At 40.5% G+C, this 18,907-nt stretch overlaps 2 protein-coding genes across 4 annotated transcripts in view; both read left to right on the top strand.

Moving 5' to 3' along the window:
* The window catches only part of rnf19b (ring finger protein 19B), a 34,525-nt gene extending 19,481 nt beyond the window's left edge, over window positions 1-15,044 (top strand). For all 3 annotated transcript variants that reach the window (XM_067480627.1, XM_067480538.1, XM_067480713.1), the window contains 8 exons: window positions 4,414-4,613; window positions 7,222-7,366; window positions 7,755-7,917; window positions 10,274-10,388; window positions 10,752-10,892; window positions 10,979-11,168; window positions 11,456-11,590; window positions 11,745-15,044. In XM_067480627.1, the coding sequence (XP_067336728.1) occupies window positions 4,414-4,613; window positions 7,222-7,366; window positions 7,755-7,917; window positions 10,274-10,388; window positions 10,752-10,892; window positions 10,979-11,168; window positions 11,456-11,590; window positions 11,745-12,192 (1,537 nt within the window). In that variant the 3' untranslated portion in view covers window positions 12,193-15,044. The remainder of the gene's footprint in view (window positions 1-4,413; window positions 4,614-7,221; window positions 7,367-7,754; window positions 7,918-10,273; window positions 10,389-10,751; window positions 10,893-10,978; window positions 11,169-11,455; window positions 11,591-11,744) is intronic.
* Window positions 15,045-16,614: 1,570 nt separating this feature from the next.
* ndufs5 (NADH:ubiquinone oxidoreductase subunit S5) lies at window positions 16,615-18,533 on the top strand. Its single transcript, XM_067481368.1, has 2 exons — window positions 16,615-16,830; window positions 18,339-18,533. The coding sequence occupies exons 1-2, from the start codon at window positions 16,615-16,617 to the stop codon at window positions 18,441-18,443; spliced, it is 321 nt and encodes a 106-aa protein (XP_067337469.1). The 3' UTR covers window positions 18,444-18,533.
* The last annotated feature ends 374 nt before the right edge of the window (window positions 18,534-18,907 follow it).

The raw sequence follows: 18,907 nt of genomic DNA, 5'->3' as shown, positions 1-18,907 counted from the left end.
TAAATATGCCCATCCATTCCTCCCAGCAGTTTTGTGAATGTTTAGTCTGTCTCTCTCGCTTTAGTCAAGATTGGTGTTTTCACTGCCCTTATTGTGAGACTTAAATGTGTTGGTATCAGTGTTATTATGCTACTTTCACTCTGGGCCGACTATGGTCAAACTGCATTCGGACCATAAAGTATTTTAAGGCTGTAGTTGAGATTAGTGTCATTGTTGAAGGCTGTATTAGTCATGCACTTTGTGATGACTAAGATAAACACAGCGGGGAGAAATTTTAACTTCATATGATTTCCTGACAAAAATAACCCCAGACCAAAGTGTGTGTTTGCATGTGTAGTATCAGAATAGGAAAGACTGCTGACCTACATATTCACCGGGACAGTCCTCTGTGACGCCAGCAGTGACTCACCCCCTGTTTAAGTCATATAGGTTGACTAAATACACAATTAATATTCACTACAAACAACTCCGGCTGGAAACAAAACACACACACATACACACACTTACCTGACATACATACTGCTGGAGAGGAGCTTCCACACAAACAGCTCAATAGTTGTGAATTACTTATATATAACTGTGTATGGAGTGTCAAAAGCTGGTTGTGTGTGTGTGTGTGTAGGAAAGTTGTGAATCTGTAACTTGATGTTTGTGTCATCTTTTCCAGTAGACTGTGTATAACAGCAGAAGATGAAAGTGAAGAGTGAAACTGTCTTTTAGAAACGTAGCGCCAACATAAATTAAAAATGTAAAGAATTTGATAGAAACTGATGATTGTAGTTATCAAGATGTCATCTGAATTTCAGGGTTTCACTTGGTGCATGAGGCCAGTGTGGTTAGAAGACCATTAAAGAGAAAACCATGTCTCTAAACTCCTGTTTTTCAGTTATATTTAGTGGTGTTAAAGCTGCATTCATCAGTGTTTTCCTCCTTCCTCGGCTCTTTGTTTGGGTTTCATGGGCCATAATCCTATTTTTTTGTTGTTGTCCTTTTTAGACATAAATGACAGCGAAAGATTCTAACCCTGCCAGGAGCCTTTTATTAGAGGCTTGACTTTAACAGCATGTCGTATAGCGCACACAACAAATAAATTAACACAGGAAATAATTCAAAACAATAACATTGGATAAACAACGTTTGAATGTGCCTTTGCTTGTCTTGCACATTTACAGTATGATTCAGAGCCCACCTCTACTTATTGTGTGTCTCTTTTGGGTCTTTAGAAAGGAGTTTCGCTTGTGTTGTTTTAATTTGCTCCGTAATTTAGTGACTTTTTGCGGTAATCTTGTGTCTATTGACTCAGAGCAGAGCCCTTTAACTTTCAAAAAATAAATAGGAGCGTTCACATTGTAGAAAGGCTCTGTGCTTGTACCACAGATCCATCCACAAGCAATGGTTCTGTGCGCCATGTGCAACATTTAATGATTACGGTCACGCGTTTGTTCTCCTCCATAAGGAGACAAAATTAAGCAATCTAATATTATTGCTTAAATTCAAATCTGTGACCATAGTCACTCATATTTTGTAACCAACGCACAGCAGCAGTGCTTGAGTCTGAATTGTGTTGGGAAATCCAGTTTCATCTTCAGTGTATATGGGGGCGTCCAGGAAAAACCATACCTTACTGAAATAAACCGGTAAACCCCAAGCTAACTTCCTTGTTTTACATAGAAAATGAGCCTGCAGGGATGTGGCAATTTTACTAGATAGTGGTGACATAAGGGAGGGGCTGTCAGATATGCTGGACTTTTTCCAAACGACATCTTAAAAGCACCAGGAAGTTTCACTTAATAAAAATATAATGAATGTAGCTTTTGGTTGGCAGAACCAGTTTAGATAGATATCTTCAACCAGATGAGTGACACAGGCATCTGTAACAAAAACACAGACTTTCAGTCTCATTTTATTCCTCTGCATTCAGAATGAAAGAAAGAAAAGGAAAAAAAAAAAGTCTCAAAAAAGAAGTTCTGACTGTCACCTCTGACCTGCTGTCTCAGTCTGTACGTGGAGGATATGGTGAGAAACAAAGAGTGGCGCTCCGCCATCTCCTCTGGTTGTCAGTTGCTATGACGACCATCGATGCGGCATAGAGGAAGCGTTGTCAGGGGTAACAGGAGTTGAGACCTAATTAAACAGATCAATATGTACCTACCGGACTTGGTGTGCATGAATGTATGTGTGTGTGTGTGTGTCTGTTTGTGTTCGCTTGTGTTTTTCATGTCTCTCAGTGAGTCGGACAGATGCGTGCTGAGCTCATGCTGCTGTTAAATACAGGCTGCCATTGCTGTGCATCTGTGTGCATGTGCTGTGACTGTGCATTTACAGCCTCAGCAGGACTCCCAGGTAGAGTAGCTCTCAGTGGAGCTGAGGACTGACAGGAGCGTCCGAGCATGTTTCCTCTCAACAAGCAGTGTGTCAGCACTCAGAAAAAAACTCCTCCCATCTGTCAAATCCCCGAGTGACTTCATTGTAAAACCGAAACGTTAAGACTTAAAACATAAGCTGGTGAACATTGGGGGGTTTCACTTGGTGGTTAGAGTGAGTTTTGAAACAAGGAAATGGTTAACGTGTTTCTGTTTTCTTGTGAAGGGCTGGTTCATTGCTCATTCGACACCCTGCTGTTTGCTTTCTGTTTCTCTTTGAAAGGGCTTGAACAAGACATTTGTGTAGCAGCAGCGTGTTTATGTCACGCTTGAGCGGAAAACCTTCTGAAAAGAATTGGAGTCATCATCACAGTAGAAGCTGTTTTGCAGATGTACTGTAGGTTTTCAGATGCCCAAGATTTCTGAGATGAGGGCAGAAGTGTCTCTGTAGACAGTCAACTTCATTTCTCATCTTGTGGGCCGGGAAACCAAGCTCTTGTCTCCTCTGATTTTCATGAATTTCCATCTTTCTTTTTTTTTTCTCTCTCTCTGAGAGCAAGCCTGTCACGGCGTTCGAAGAAGTGCTAATGAGGGGACATGTTGGGGCCGCCATGCTGGAGGCGTGCCAAAACAATTCCCTCTGTCATGTTATCACGTCTTCCACGCTCTTCTTCCTTTTAATAGTGTACCTTAAAAACACGACTGGTTTGCTGGAAAGCGGCAGCAGCATCTTTGTTTTGTCAGAGTAGGAAGAAGCACTAAATAAATAAATAAATAAATCTCTGCCTGCTTTTGTTTTCACTCCTCCAACATGTTTTGTCCCGCTTCGCCTGGTGACAGAATTTAATGCCAGGCCTCCTTTGTGATTTTCTCCCCAGTGATTGACTTCCTCTTGTACCTCAGTTTATGTCCCTCTTTTAATTTCCTGCTTTGTCCTTGTTTTAGCTTGAAATTGCGTTGGCTAAGCTTCAGTGCATGAAAACAAAAAAGCTTAGTCTGTGATAGTTTCACAGACATGAATATGAAAAAATATTTGCACTTGAACATTACGGACATCGAAATGTTTTGGGAAACATTTTGGACATTTTTGACCATGAGGTTGTTCTTCCTGTTAAGTTCTCTCATGCCAAACACAATGCAAGTTAAAATTACACATAAACTACCTGTTGGTTAACTCATTTTAATGAGAGAAAATTTGCGTCACCCTCTAAAAATAACTCTATCACAGCTGCATGTTCACACACACCTCTGCTCCTCTTTGTCTCTTTTCTCCATATTGATTGACCTCATGCCGTCTCCTTCCCGTTCTCCCTCAGTGTTCTCCCTTATTAAGTGATTACTGCATCGATCAGATCCTCTCTCTCTCTCTCCTCAGAGATTTCAGGCTTCACTTTGTACCCAGTAGTGGTCACATTGGAGATTTCCTTCTCTTGAAAACTCTGACCGAGTTAACGTTACAGCTCACTTGTGTAATTTGTTGCCAAACATGGTGGTTTGGTTGCTTAGTTTTTACCCAGCATCACATGAGTTCAAGGAAGTGTCAGAAGCAGCAGATACAGTACACAAGCATGTTTTCAGACAAAGCAGAGTCACATACTGTAAATGTGGATTGTGCAAAACAGCCAATACAATACATTTCTCCACTTTGGAGTATTGCAATTTTTATTTCTCAGTGGAGCAGTTTTGCATGTTTAGGGTCACTTGGTCTATTGTGAGTCCTGCAGCAAGTTTTGTAGGAGCTCAAATATATTTAAAAAAAAAAAAAAAAAAAAAAAGCATCTATCACTATGCAGTTAATTTGAACTTTTATCCAATGTTGCAATTATTACCAATAAATATACCTATTTATATGTGAGTGGCTACCTACAGTTCTGGTGTAGGTGTGACAGGTAAACTACTAACAATGTATTTCGATTATTTGGTTTGAATGTTAACAGAACAAACACTTAACGAAGCCTTTTTGTCGGTCAGCCATCTTATTTCAGCCTTCAGTTTCTTCAGTTCCACGTTACTGATCGCCCCTCTTCTTCCCTGTCTCTGTCTCGCACAGGTTCGCTGTCATCGCCTCGGGCTGTGCCAGCTGTCCCAGGCTGGTTTGCCGCAGAGAGGGCTGCGGCGCTGAGTTCTGCTACCACTGCAAACAGGCCTGGCATCCCAACCAGACGTGCGACTCGGCTCGCCAGCAGCGGGCGCAGTCTCTGCACACCCACAGCAACCACTCACCCAGCTACACACAGGAGCAGGGACCTGGTGAGTGCCTGGAAAACACGCCTCTCAGGCTACCTGCAGACTGATTAAATCAATCAGACACAGTCACCACAGTTTCATGCACACACTTCTCGTGCAGATGTGTGTGCAGACATATAAGCAGATACAATCTTCCCCAGCATTTCCGACCTCAAAAATGTTTTTTTTACACCTTTTTTGAACTCTGTGCCTCTGCCTGGCTCTGTCTCTGTCAGTCTTTATCACATGTCTGTCACCTCCAACTGTCAGAGCACTGAGTCAAACTTGTCCCACGTCTGTTGTGCTGGCTCCCTGGCATTCCCACCGCTGGGAAATGGGTTTAGTCAAGCATGAGACACTATTTATATCACCTCCGCTCTGTAGTTTCATGACTGCAGTTTCGGCTCCGTCATACAGCTCTGAAATGTCTCATAAGGTTTTAATAAGCTAAATTAAATAGCTTTCCTGACTGAAATGTTGTAAAGTGTAATTATAGTCTCCTTGTCAATAAAAAGACATCCACCTCAGTGGCTCAACCGCAGACAATGATGTTGATGCCATCGTCCTGACGGTGTAGATGTAGGTGTAGGTGTAGGTTTTGGTCTGTATCTGACAAAAAAAAATAGTTTCACAAGAGTTGATTTCCAGACAGTCATTTGTAATCTGAGAGAAACTTTTCAGGAATTGGTGGGATTACTGGACCCTACACCTAAATAGTGTAATAAAAAGATGTTGGGACAGTTAGTATTTACAGACCCTGGGACTTACTTGTACTTCTAGACAAGAAACTGTTTTGCAATAGTCATAAAAACGCAGACGATGTCTTAAAACGTATTTTCACATAACATATAGAAATATATAACATGTATAAATTAATGCTACAACTGGAAAAAAAAATAATTTTCACAAATATGTATTTATCGCAGAGATAAAAACATTTAAATTGATGAAACCTATGACTGAACAGTTAGGTTCTCACGAACATGGTATTTTATGTTTAAGTGAAATGCATTTTTATCCTTAAATGGTCACCTCAAAGATAAGTTTGCGTGGAGAAACTCTCAAAGTTTAGATGAAAACATTGATAAACTTCTCATATCTCTGCCTTTAAAAACATCATCAGTAAACAGTTTGCTTTCAGCTTAACGCAGACATACTAGTTTTTTACAAAGTGGTGTAAAGAATCTAAGTACATTTAGCATTTATTTATTTATGCATTTAAGTATATTTTTTTAAGGGGGTACGTTCCATTCCATATTTTACAGTTTTTTCATTACCAATTAATTTGTGACTTTAGATACATGTAATATTATTGGTAAACCAAAAGGAAATTTAAATAAAAAGTAATAAGTATATTTACAATAGCTGATATTAATAATTATATCATATAACTACGCAATTGCTACTTCTCCCAACACTGTTTTTACACTTCAGTTATTTGTTAGTGAATACATGCAAACTGTACGTGTTACTTTGTTGGGTACATCTGTACAATCTAATCTAATCCAATCCAATACAGCAGCTCCGCTATAAATTCTATTTTTCTATCAGTTTTTAATTGAATGGACTCCAGTATGACTCCGCTACCCACTTTGAGTTATCACCTTTCTGACTGTTTTAACTTAAAAAATTAGACATTCTACATTTGAAAAGGTAGCATTCATGGCAAATTGCATTAGATTTTGTACTTGATGAAGTGGACAAGAACAGAAAAGCTAAAGACATATAAAAACATATTTCCATAAGTGATGATGTTGTAGTTTTGTGGTAATGATCATAGATACGAACACTCAAGCCTGTGCCTGCAGACATTGCTGCATGTGTGTGTCTTAAATCATATTTTGATTAAAAATCTATCAGGTAAATCCCCCTAGCTTTCACTTCTTGATTCTCCACTTACACTCGGCCTGTCCCTGCCAAGTTTTCAGAAGAACTGACAGCAATCCAGAAGGCAGAAAAAAAATCCCGGCCGCTCCCTCGATGTGTCCGTGTCTGTCTGTTCTTGCATGTGATCTCATCTAGTGGGTACAGCCAGATGCTCAGAGACAAAAGGAGAATTAGAAATGTGTACACGGATTTGTGAGGCAGGCGAGAACAGGAGAAAGAAAGGAGTGGGAAAATTGGAAAAAAGAAAGAAAGCGAATGTGAAAGAAAAGCGTAAACGAATAACTACTTGTACAGTTCCCACTGCGTGAAGTTGAAATGCCAAAACATCTTTTAATGAGCAGAGAAAGTTCCTGAATCCAGAATTTAAACACACAGCAAATTGACTTTTGCCTTGTGAGCTTCCTTTCCCTTAAAATGCATTAGAGTACAAAGTGCTTCAACCCATTACTCTAATGAGGTTTGATATTGTTACCAAGAGATAAGAAAAAACTGAATAGGACAGTTTTCACTTTAAACTATACTGGCACTTCAGGACTGATGTCATTTACGGAAATCAAAATTGAGTCCATCTGAATGGTCCCTTAACAAACCATCTTTGTAACCAGATGCACACAATTATAAACAATTCATGAATGCAGGTGGATGTTTGTGCGAGACGTGAGGAAATTCCTTCTAAGTCTTCCATTGTTAAGAGTTCTTTATGTCACTGAATGCTTTTTTGTTTGTTTGTTTGTTTGGTTTCCAGCTGATGACATCAAGCCATGCCCTCGCTGTGGTGCTTACATCATTAAGATGAATGATGGGAGCTGCAATCACATGACCTGTGCCGTCTGCGGCTGCGAGTTCTGCTGGCTCTGCATGAAGGAGATCTCTGACCTGCACTACCTCAGGTACTAAAATGTGTAATTTCGCTGTTTTTGTCAACTCTACAGTAGATTTAAACAAGATGTCTGTTCTAGTCTTATCACATCTAAATGCTGTGTACTGGGAAAATGGTTTGGGCTCTCAGGACACTGTGCAGATGTGGTTTACGTCACATACTAAAATAGAAATTGTTTTATTCAGTTGGAAATTATACAGACAGAACTTCCTGCTCCATTTGTGCCACATTCTACAAGTCACCTATCATACTGTATGCAGATGACACCCACATTTACTTTTCTCCGTCATCCATTGAGTTCAGTCATTCACATTACGCATTTTTCTCTTTTTCCCACTTCCGATTATCTGTGCTGTGTCTTTGTGTCTCATCCCTTTCTTTGTGTTTCCCTCCTTTAGCCCATCTGGCTGTACGTTCTGGGGAAAGAAGCCTTGGAGCAGGAAAAAGAAGATTTTGTGGCAGCTGGGCACTCTGATTGGGGCTCCAGTCGGCATCACACTTATCGCAGGCATCGCAGTTCCCGCCATGGTCATCGGCATACCTGTTTATGTCGGCCGCAAGGTGAGGAAGCTGCAGAGGGTCAACCCATAGAGTAAAAGCTACATTGAATCTGCAATTCATTTATCTAATTGCCTAATAATTCTGTGTGGCTTTGTAATTTAAATCATCATAAAAACATTGCAACATTTGTCACCTTTTTTTTTTTTTTTTTTTAGAAATGCTGTTGCAAAATCTGGTGTTTGAGGCCACAAAAATAAAATAAAAATTCCCTCGAAATCCTTGAGGAACTGAGAAATTCTGCTGTGAACAGTGCAATTCTGTGGTCTTTGTATGTCATGCGTGTTACTTAAATAATTGTTGAAAGCTTGTATCAAAAAATTATTTGCTTTTTTTAGCTTATTGAATGTAGATATTTTTAGATATTTGACATTTCCAGGCTTTGGGTACTTGTGATAGGCATTTTCTACTATTCGCTCACATTTCAGAGACTAGACTACACAATTCTAAATTAATATAAATAATATATATGCTAATAAATTCACAACATACATAATGAAACTACCAAGTAATTTGATGCTGACTTGCTTTTTGTTACTATTTTGTTACTGTTTTTATACAAAAGTACTGGTTTGTAAAAGTCAAATTAGGTTGAGAATTTTTTAAACTAAATACAAAAAGTTGACTTAAGGAAAAAGAAGCCACCAGAGAGACATGCAGGAAACTTTTTAAGAGGAACAGATAAGGTGCTTTTTGTAACATCATGCATGTGTTCAACATTTTGATGAGGCAGTTTATCTTTACACCAAAATTTCTGGTCATCAACTGAGATGTGTTTCACACTGAGCTTAAAGATAAAAACCTTTTTTTATCTTTATGGTCATTTCACTCAGCGTTTATCTGGAGTACTACAGAAACCAGAAGTGGAAAACCACAAAGAGTTTACAACACTGCCACAGTTATTCTTTCACAATCCTCCTCTGGTAATTAACTGGAATTTACAACAGTGCAGAACCAAAATGCTTTCTGTCCAAGTTTCAGTATGTTGCTCTTATTTTTACACAATAGTAAAAGTTTTGTAGAGTAACGTGCTTTCGGTTCAGTTTCAATTCAGTGGATTACCACAGAGTTTCCATTAACACTTACAGTCACCCTGACGTCAGCTGCAAAAGTCTAAAATGATCGGAAGTTATTGAAATCTAAGGTCTTAAAGCTCCACAGATATGTGCAAAATTTGAATTATTTAGAGTTTATCTTCATAGTGCTATAAAGTGAGACCGACTCAGAGATTGCTGAGATTAAATTATATTTAACTCGGGTACAGTTTGAACCTTATAAATGACACGAGGATGCAAGTGGGAGCAAGAATATAGAGTTTTCCTGTTCTTCCTACATTAGGCTCACAACCTCATGTTTCATTTTATTGAAAACAGCCTGGGTTCGGGTGCTACTTCAAACATACTTTTATTTCACGACATTTATTGGATAATGTTCTTTATCAACCTATAATAGAATTAGAATTTGGGCTTTGTTAAATGGTTGTTAAAATAAGCCCCGTCATTACAAGTTGAAACATTAAGTGATTAATATAATTCAGGTAATGTTTAATGAGACATTCAGCAGAAATGCAGCACCCGTTACTGCAAGTATGCTTGAGCTAATTATTTCTACTCTGTAGTACTGTTTCCTTTACTTAAGTAAATGATCTGAGTGCTTCTCCCAGTGCTGCTCTTTTGACTCCGTACATGTTTTGTCATGTTTCTACAAATAGCTGTGCTTTTGCACTGGTAGACATAAGACCCTGAGAGACAAAATGACATTTTGCTAAAACACATTGGTAGTTACACGAGCGTTTGGAAGCTGTGTTGTGGAGTAGGAAGCTACTTGAGAGCTGTCTTGTGGATGCAAGTGAAATTACACATTTAGATTAAAGCCTCTTTAAGATTTGGCACAGCATGAAGCACTGGAAGTGGTTGACTTACTAGATTAAGTGGAGCCTACGATACAGCAGCTTCCCCTCACACAGTTTGTTTTCTTCAGATTAAAATCCTTGCAAGTGTTTAGGAGCTTTGGTTATTTCAGTCGAAGAATTACCAGCTGAATCTTTTACGGAAATGTTTCAGTGCTACTGGAGGCTGTGAGAGCAAAGAAGCAGCATTCTCCCCCCGACACGTTGGAACACATTCTGCTCTCTAGAATAAAAATTGAAAAATAAACTATGAAATAATCCAATACAATACAGCAGCTCTGCCACGAATTCTACATTTACAAGGTTATTATTTCTCAGTTTTTAAGTTAAAGCCAAGACGTGGTTTTATTTAAAATATATGAATTTGACTGTTCAGTTGGTTTGAGAAGCATTTGTGAAATGTAAAACCATTAAGCGCTAAATTGCCTCCTTCCCCCTCCTCTCATGCAGATCCATGCCCACTACGAGCTTAAGAAGACGTCACGTCACAGGAGGAACCTGGCCATCACAGGAGGCGTTGCCCTGTCAATCATCACCGCTCCGGTCATCGCAGCTGTCAGCGTGGGTAAGAAACCTGAAATACCTGACAATCTATTATGCACCACAAGTCTCTGGGGCTGACGGCCAAAACCAGCTGGGGACAGTTTGTTTATCAGTGTCTAGACACAATGATCGAGCATCATTGTGCACCCAGAACATCCAAGATCAGAAATTCTCTGGGGGAGATTTGTGATTTGAGACGTTAAACAACATTTAAAAACCAAAAAAATATATGATCGATTTTAATGACGCAGACTTGGTTACGGAATAAGGCAAATACAAGAATCGAGTGACTGATGTGCATTCTTCATAACTCTTCTTTCCTCCCGTCTTATTTCCTTCAGTCCAACAGAGAGTTACATAAGCATTGTCTCTGCACCTTTTTCAGGTATCGGTGTGCCCATCATGTTGGCCTATGTGTACGGCGTTGTGCCGATTTCCCTGTGTCGAGGAGGAGGTTGTGGCGTCAGCAGAGGGCAGGGTCGAGGTGTCCGGATTGACTTCGATGAGGACGACGGACCAATCACAGGTTAGGATTATGCTGCAGAGTCCACGCCCTCTCCTGTGTTTTGCTTTTCTACATGCTCTGATAACACATCCTCTCTGATTCTGCAGTGGCAGACGCGTGGCGAGCCCTCAAGTCTCCGAGCCTCGGGGAGAGCAGTCTGGACGGGGCGGTCAGCGGTCTGAGCACCACCTCCCCCAGTGAGGGGCTCTCCGTGGCCCCTGGGGCTCTGGGTGACACACCACACTTCAACACCTTGGCAGGAGGGTCCCTGGGAACCCGCGCCGGCAAATACAGCAGGTGAGAATTAGACATAAAGTAGCTGAGGCTGAAGTGCTCCACTCCCAATTCATTCTGCACTATTAGCATCCTGCTAAAGCAGAGCTCATAAGAAAATGCTTTTGAATTGTTCCATACTGAGATAATTATGAACATATTTCATCATGTATTGGTTTTGCTCAATCTTTGATCGATTAGTTCAGCCCAAAGCCAGTAAATGGTAATGATGAAGGTTTCATGCTCTGAGTGCAGTGTCTGTGTTGGTGGAACATTTTTATTGATCTTTGTAAATGTTTGTTTTGCACCAGGCTGGAGGTTCAGGGAGGGGAGTTGGCCAAAGAGTCAGCTCAGAGGGAGACGGGCAGCCTGGGAGCAGGGAGTGACTGTGCCAGCACCCGGGGAATGGCCGGATCCATCATCTCCTCCTACACGCTACCTGACAGGTGAGAGAGAAGGCTTCTGTCTCGTCGCATCTATTGAATCATTTCAGCTAACCTGCCTTCGTTAGGCCGCCCCACCCACATGTATTTCTGTTTCAGTGGGTTTTTTACAACAGTAGTAGTCCCACGCTGAGTCTGATTGGCTGTGTTTCTGCAGGGAGTGCACCAACCTGGAGATCCAGGTGGACATCGAGACTAAACCCAGCCATCTCTGCCTGACCAGCGAAGAGGACCTGACCCCTGCCCCGGGTTCGGCTGCCATGGCGACAGCCTCAGGGGGCGAGGAGCCTCAGGACTGCAGCTCCAGAAGGGGCGGGGCTCTGTCTGGCTCAGCGTTGGGACTGTCACCAGGAATGTCTATCAGGGAGGGTCTCCGAGACATCACCCTGGCTCAGCCAGAGAGCATCCGCAGTGACCTGGAGATGTCAGACACTCAGTCAGACGACATCGCCGAGCTGACGTCGGACGACTGTGACTCGCCTCACCCTAAAGCCTGTCACCCTGTTGCCAGCCAGCAGCCGCAGCCCCCCTCCTGCCGAGTCCTGAACCCCTCCACTGAAGGCCTCCACTGTCCGGCTGACGCCAACGTCATCCTCTACGTCTGAGTGAACAGAAGCTCTCAGGATTGCACAAAAACTGCCCAACAGTTGCATTTAAACTTTCCCTTAATTCATAGCTTTTCTTCTGTTGCCATTTCTCATTTGCTGCTTTTCTGCGACTCCAACACGGACAGCATTTGTTTACTAGTTTCTGTCAGTCTTATCTATCTACCTGTCAATCTCCTCACTGAGTAAATTGTCAGGGTTCTACCTCTGAGATTTATAAGATGATGATTTATGTTTACTCCTTGGTGCAAAATGCCTTGGCTACTTCAGCAAAAAAAAAAAAAAAAAAAAACATAAAGCAAGGGGTTCAAATTTTCCATAAGATATATTGCAAATTATGAAAGAAAATGAAATGTCACCAAGCACAGCAGAGGGGGAAAGTATTGTAGGTAACGCTGATATTTGCTGAGGACAAAGGAGATGTTGACTTTGAACTGTTGTGGCTTTATTTTCCTCTTTTCCTCTATTTATATTCAGATGAAACTGAATTTGTACTATGTGCTGTGTGCATGTGTCTGCATGAGCCCCGAGTGGAAGGTCCTAACGGGGCAGCGAGTTTCTGTGAACTGGTGAAAGCTTCCGAACAGCACAAAGCGGCACTTGAATCTTATTTTTCCCTGCACAGATAAGGAACAGGGCTGGGAGGTTGCAAATGGGGACGAGAAAAAATTTGTCCAGGCTTTCCGAGTTAGACAGAGATCTGACAATGACGCGGCTAAGCCGGAAAGACGCTGTGGTGAAATGCACTAAGAGAAGCCTCTGAAACGAGTGTGACAGGACCTTTTTCACACTTCCTACAGTTTAGGACAAAGAACAGGACACTCCTACTGTTTTGCACTGAGATTTAAATCAAACAGTCTTTTATCATTTCAACAATAACTGAGAAACGTCTTCAAGTATGAACTTATGTAAATATGCTGTTGCCAAAAGGCAGAATCTAAAAGTCCTGCTTGTTTTCTACTCCTGTGAACTTTCTGTAGTCACCGATTTGTACGGTGAAGTAAACACTTAAATACACAAAGGACTTGAAACAGTTCTGGAGAAGCTACAAGAAGGTACAGTGAAAACTACAGCGGCAACATTAGGGGAGTTGAGTACTCGTAACATGCAGTACAGTACAGACAAGACAGCACTTTATACAATGCAACAAATTAATCTAACATAATCTGCAGAAAGGCACCTGATGTTGCTTATGTGAATATCATACCAAATAAGCACTATTTTCGTCTTACATTCATCGTTTTGACTGGACAGATGTTTTTTGCACAATTCAGTTTGGCAGTAAAAGTCCAAACTCGGGCTCCACTCACTCGCTTTTTCTGGAGCTTTAAACCATGCTGTGAAATGTGATGAGGAAAAAACTAGTGAGCTCATATTCAGTGTTTAGATTTTTTATTTTTTTTTTAGGAAGATTTTTCTATAGTATAAAACTCTTGTAACTACAATGAGGAAATAATGTAAAATGTTGCAGTTTTCCAGAGGACTTGTATGACAAAGAAAAACAGTTAATAGTCACATTGGAGAAGCTGGACTTGTTTAAAAGGATTATTTCCTGATTAGCTGTTGATTGATTTACTAATTGATGAGTCACGACATACTGTGATCTTGTTTCAGGATAATTGAATCCACCTGAGAGTAAACACTCAGCCACTTCTCTGCACGCGTGTTGTCGCCGTCATGTCATTGTCAGACCTCGCTCGCCGTTTACTTCAGGTGTGTGTCATGTAACTGGACCGGTGTTTGAGAGTCAGCTGCCTTATAGACACACACTGACAACCCAATAACAACACACCCACCCGGTGTTAAGTGGCTGTCTGACCCTCTTGAATACTCTGTGTGTGTGAATGAACGAACGCCTGATGAATGTTTTTGTTTGTCCCACTTTGTGGTTTTGAATGAGCACTTGTGCACTTTATCAGAGTTTAATCTTATTTATGTGTTGTTGTTTTTTTCTTATTTTTATTTTTTCCTTTTCAATATCTGTTGCTATAAGTAAGTATTCTTTAGTTGCTAACAAAAGTCTGTGGTACAACCAAAACACATCACCTACCAGATGGCCTTTTCTGTTGGATGTAAGGAGAGAAGAGTTTGGCTCCAAACTATTATGTAACCCTTTCTAAAAATACAGACTTTGTAAAGTTTATCAACCAGTATTTTCAACTTAAAGGGCATTCAAGTTTTTCTTAATTAGTTTTGTGACCCAAGGACTATAATTGTCTTCATTTTTTTTTATATTTTATTTTATGATTTTATGTTGTATTAATCATCCGTTACAAGCTAGTGTCACTTTTGGACAGCTCATTTTGGAGCCAAACACTTCAATTATCGATGCCAATAAGCTCTCATACTAACTAGCCTGACTTCTTTCTTAGCTTTGTATCAACTCTGTGCTTCTGTTTGGAAAAAAAAAAAAAATGTTTAGTTTGTTTTGGGTTTTTTTTACCAGGTTTTCTTGCAATCTACAAGGAATAAACTTGGAAGTGTTTTTTCATCTCAGAGTAGCTTTATGGATTTAGCTGCTTATATATCTTGGCAGTGGTTTGTCTGGTCTGGACTTCTCACTTATTTCTGCGTGCCTGCCTGTGAGAAAACAAACGAATGTACCATGGACAGAAACCCAAACTTCCTAAAAGAGTCTGAGTGTTATTGGAAACACAGGTGTTCCTGTCTTTATTTGAAAAAGGTTTTAGAGTATATAGATAGCAATATTTAAGTGTTATTATACTGTTTGTGTATTTCCTGACACTGTTAAAGCTCTGCCTTGTGTGGGGTTGTACATGCAGGACTGTGACAGACAATTTGTGGACTTTGGGGAAAAAAATAAAATAAACACAATCTGATGTTGCACCAAAGACATGAGTTGTTGTCAATTATATCTGGAGAGAATGACTAATCAAAAATGCTATTTCTTATTAGTGCACCATAACTGAAAACGTTAATAAAATACTGCCTTTCCCTAACATTCTGAGTCGATTTAAGAAGTCAGGACAATAACAACAAAAAACAAGAAGAAGGGAAGTTTAGTGAAATTATATTTTCTTCACTCTGTTTTCCTCTATGTTTAACGTTTGACCACAAGGAAGTCAGTCTAATAGTCATCTTACAGCCCACGTTCTTTTAACAGTTTTTAAGGTAAAGTGACTAATTGCAGAAACATTCAGAGACACAGTTTACTTTTCAAACAGGGTATTTGAATCATCTAATGCAGGTTGGAAGGGGACTTTCAATGTGGATCAGTGTACTCCACTGTGTAAACACAGTAATTTGGGCTCTTTTGAACTTTGATGCTGTAGTCTCGACTCTAGTCCAGATTTCTTCCACACATGCTTCTGAAAGGCAGAAATTAAAAATGTTCAGGCTTTAAGGAAACATTCAAAGTATTGGCATCAAAATATTCAATAAAGGTAAAAGTACTTATTATGCCGAATGATGTGTGTTGCGTTATTTCATTGTTATTATTGATACACAAATCAAACGTCATTAATGATAAAACTTATTGAGGAGGAGTAAAATAAATGTAGTGGAGCAAAAAGGACAATATTTTCCCCTTAACTCTAGTGACGTATAAAATACATGTTCATAGTACTAAATGTTCCTGCCGCTTCCCCGCAATCCGATCCAGCAGGTGGCAGTAAAGCGCACTTAGGTCAACAGATGCAGTGAAGAAGATAGACTTTCGTCGCGTCTCTTCGCGACGTGGTTCTTCATTTTACGGCTGTGTTTTTGATCCGCCGTAAAGCGAAACGCTTAGAGTCGGTGGAAGGTTAAAGGGATCCTTCGGAACACGGTGAGTATGGCTATTTGCTGCGTGTTTTTTTTGCATTTGAGCAGCGCATCATTTTGAGTGATGCGTCGTAGAAGTGAATCGTTGTTCGGGAACAACATTAGTGTGTAAGAACCTTTGAATGAACTCGGCCTGTCGTTAGCATCAACACCCTGTCACCCTGAATCTAAAGATCGGAAACAGTTTATACTTACAGAAATATTACAGATTTATCCAACTAAACTAGATGGTTAGTGTCTTTATCGGCAAAACTGAGAAACATACACTCGTTTTTTTTAATTATCTGTACAAAAAAGTTAGCTAGCTACCTAGCTGTCCTAGCTTACTAACGGTTATTCAACAAAACGTAGCTAGCGGTCTACGGGCAGCTATTTGGCTAATTCAATACTACTACTACTAATAATAATAATAACAGTACTATACCCTTAATACACAAGATATCCATGTTTCTTGGCGACACGTGAATCTTTGAATATTGCTCATAATTAAACCAATCCAGAAAAGCAGAGGAAATGATATAAAAACATGTGTCATGTTTTGAGTTTAAGCTTAACTAACGTGTGAATTTGGTCTCTTGTCGTGTATTCAGCGTTGGTCATTGTCGTTGCCGCCCTCTCCTCCTTCCTTTATCCGGCATCATGCCATTTGTGGACCTGCAATCAAAGCTCGGTATCAACCTGGACCGCTGGATGCTGCTGCAGAGTGGTGAGCAGCCCAACAAACGGCCAGCACGCTGTCACGCTTTCGAGAAGGAGTGGATTGAATGTGCCCATGGCATTGGGCAGACCCGTGCCAAGAAGGAGTGCCAGCTGGAGTTTGAGGACTTTTACGAGTGCATGCACAGGCAGAAGACGGTAAGTGTTGTGGTGTGAAAATGAGTTTTTTTTTTTTTAATATAAATGATTTTTAAACGTTTCAGAACCTCACATACACCTACGTGATTTTTACAAGCCAGTGCTTTATGTAGAAACTTATAGGTATTAATATCTAAAATGATATACCAGCCAATAAATAAATGATCTGCACTTGTATAGCGCTTTTCTATCTATTGGCACTCAAAGCACTTTCACTGCTTCTTATTCACCCATTCGCACTCACAATCACACACCGTGACAGCTGGCCAACACTCACTGGGAGCAACTAAGTTGGGGTTCAGTGTCTTGCTCAAAGACACTTCAACATGTGACCGGAGGAGCCAGGGATTGAACCAACCGCTTTGGACAACCGCTCTACCTTCCTGCGCCACAGCCACCCACAGTTTGCCTGTGGGCCTTGCTTTGCTCCAGACTGTTCTGAACTGAGCTGTGATGGAAGACGTACAGTGAAGGGTGAACAGTGGAGTGGCTTTGCTTTCTGTTGAAAGAAACCTGACAATAGTGGCACTGGTAATAGCTCAAGCAATGGTTATTGACTTTTTTCTTATTTATAGTAAATGTCTACCAAGTTATCAGCAGTTAGCTTAAATTGGTTAATAAAATGGACTTGCTGTCCCTTATTTCATAGACTAAAAGTCCAAGAACTAATGTAGTTGTTGTATTTGTTAGGATGAGTTCTACATAACACTTCTTACTCTGCTGATTCAGTTTCATAAATGCTGAGCAACTATAAATAGCACTGTTTTTTGTATGGGTGGATATGATGAGAAGAGAAAACGGCACCTGTGAGGCAATGATAAGACAAATGTTGCAAAGGAACGAGCAGCAGAAGTTTAATCAGAAAGAAATGGCACCATTGCTTAATTCTTGTGTCAGAGTTGAACTGAGTTTGCCCTTGACTGTGTGTGCGTCAGCAGAGAAGGGATTGACAGATGCTGGAGCAGCAGGAAATTCCTTGTCTGGATCCCAGTGTCTCGACTTGTGCTTCCCTCGTTTGCCATGTCTCGTTTTTTTCACACATGGTGGAGACACGCCAGGGTGAAGTGCTGATTAGCGTCAGCTAAGAAAAGTTGCAGGTCTGACATTTAGTTGACCTCCATTTAAGATGAATGTCAGCTGAAATTTTGACAAGCTGTGTTGCCACTGAATTTTTTTTATTATCATAAAAACTGGACTTACATATGACCATATATGGTAAGACTGTCTGCATCTTTGCTGTATTTTTCTGAATGAGAGACTAGATTGAAGCACGATGAGTGTTTCCTTACAGCCAAAAGCAACGACGGGTAGACGTTTTTCTGGCAAAGTTTAAAATCTTGCAGGTTTTCACAGCGAGGGTAACAATAATTAATTTGCATATATCTCTGAATTTTTACTCGCAATAGGCAAAAACAACTAGAAGGTGGAGAAATGTAGAACACTTTCTTTAATCTCTCTTATTATCTCTTCAACGCAACGCTGAACTCTGCTTCTCTTCCTCCCTGTAGCACCAGAGGCTGTACACCATCCGTCAGCAGCGCGACAAGATGATTAAGGAGGGAACATACTCGCCACCATCCTGCCACACAGGGAAGACACAGGAGTCTCTGTGAGGGAACACACAGCTGTCCGCTGTTCAGTTCTTGTGTATAGTAAATCAGATATCACTATTCCCTGTTCTCAAATAAATGTTATCGACTGTCCTCTTCTTCTTGTCTTTTCTTCCACTGTCGGCATCTTCTCTCTTCTTCTCTCCCTGTTTAATGCACTGAGACAAGCACAGAGGTTATGTGTGCGTTCTGCACACATAACAATGATGTTCCATCCCAAGTCACTAGGGGTAAAGGAAGCCACTTAAATAACCAGATGTTTGTGGATATTCTCACTGATTTATTAGAACAGGGTTATTAAAGGATAATAAACAGAAAAAAAAGGGCACAATTCAAATCACTAATTAACTAAGGCCTAACAAATACTCAGGGTGTAGGACGAAGGAAAGAAAAAACTACGTGGCGTCAACAGCAGAAACTCATTACCTGTCAATTCGGGACAGTAATACAGTAGAGCTCACGCTTCA

Source organism: Channa argus, chromosome 1 (genome assembly GCF_033026475.1).
Source record: "Channa argus isolate prfri chromosome 1, Channa argus male v1.0, whole genome shotgun sequence".
Classification (NCBI taxonomy): domain Eukaryota; kingdom Metazoa; phylum Chordata; class Actinopteri; order Anabantiformes; family Channidae; genus Channa; species Channa argus.
The sequence above is the reverse complement of the archived record's forward strand: the minus strand, read 5'-3'. Positions and strand labels throughout refer to the sequence as shown.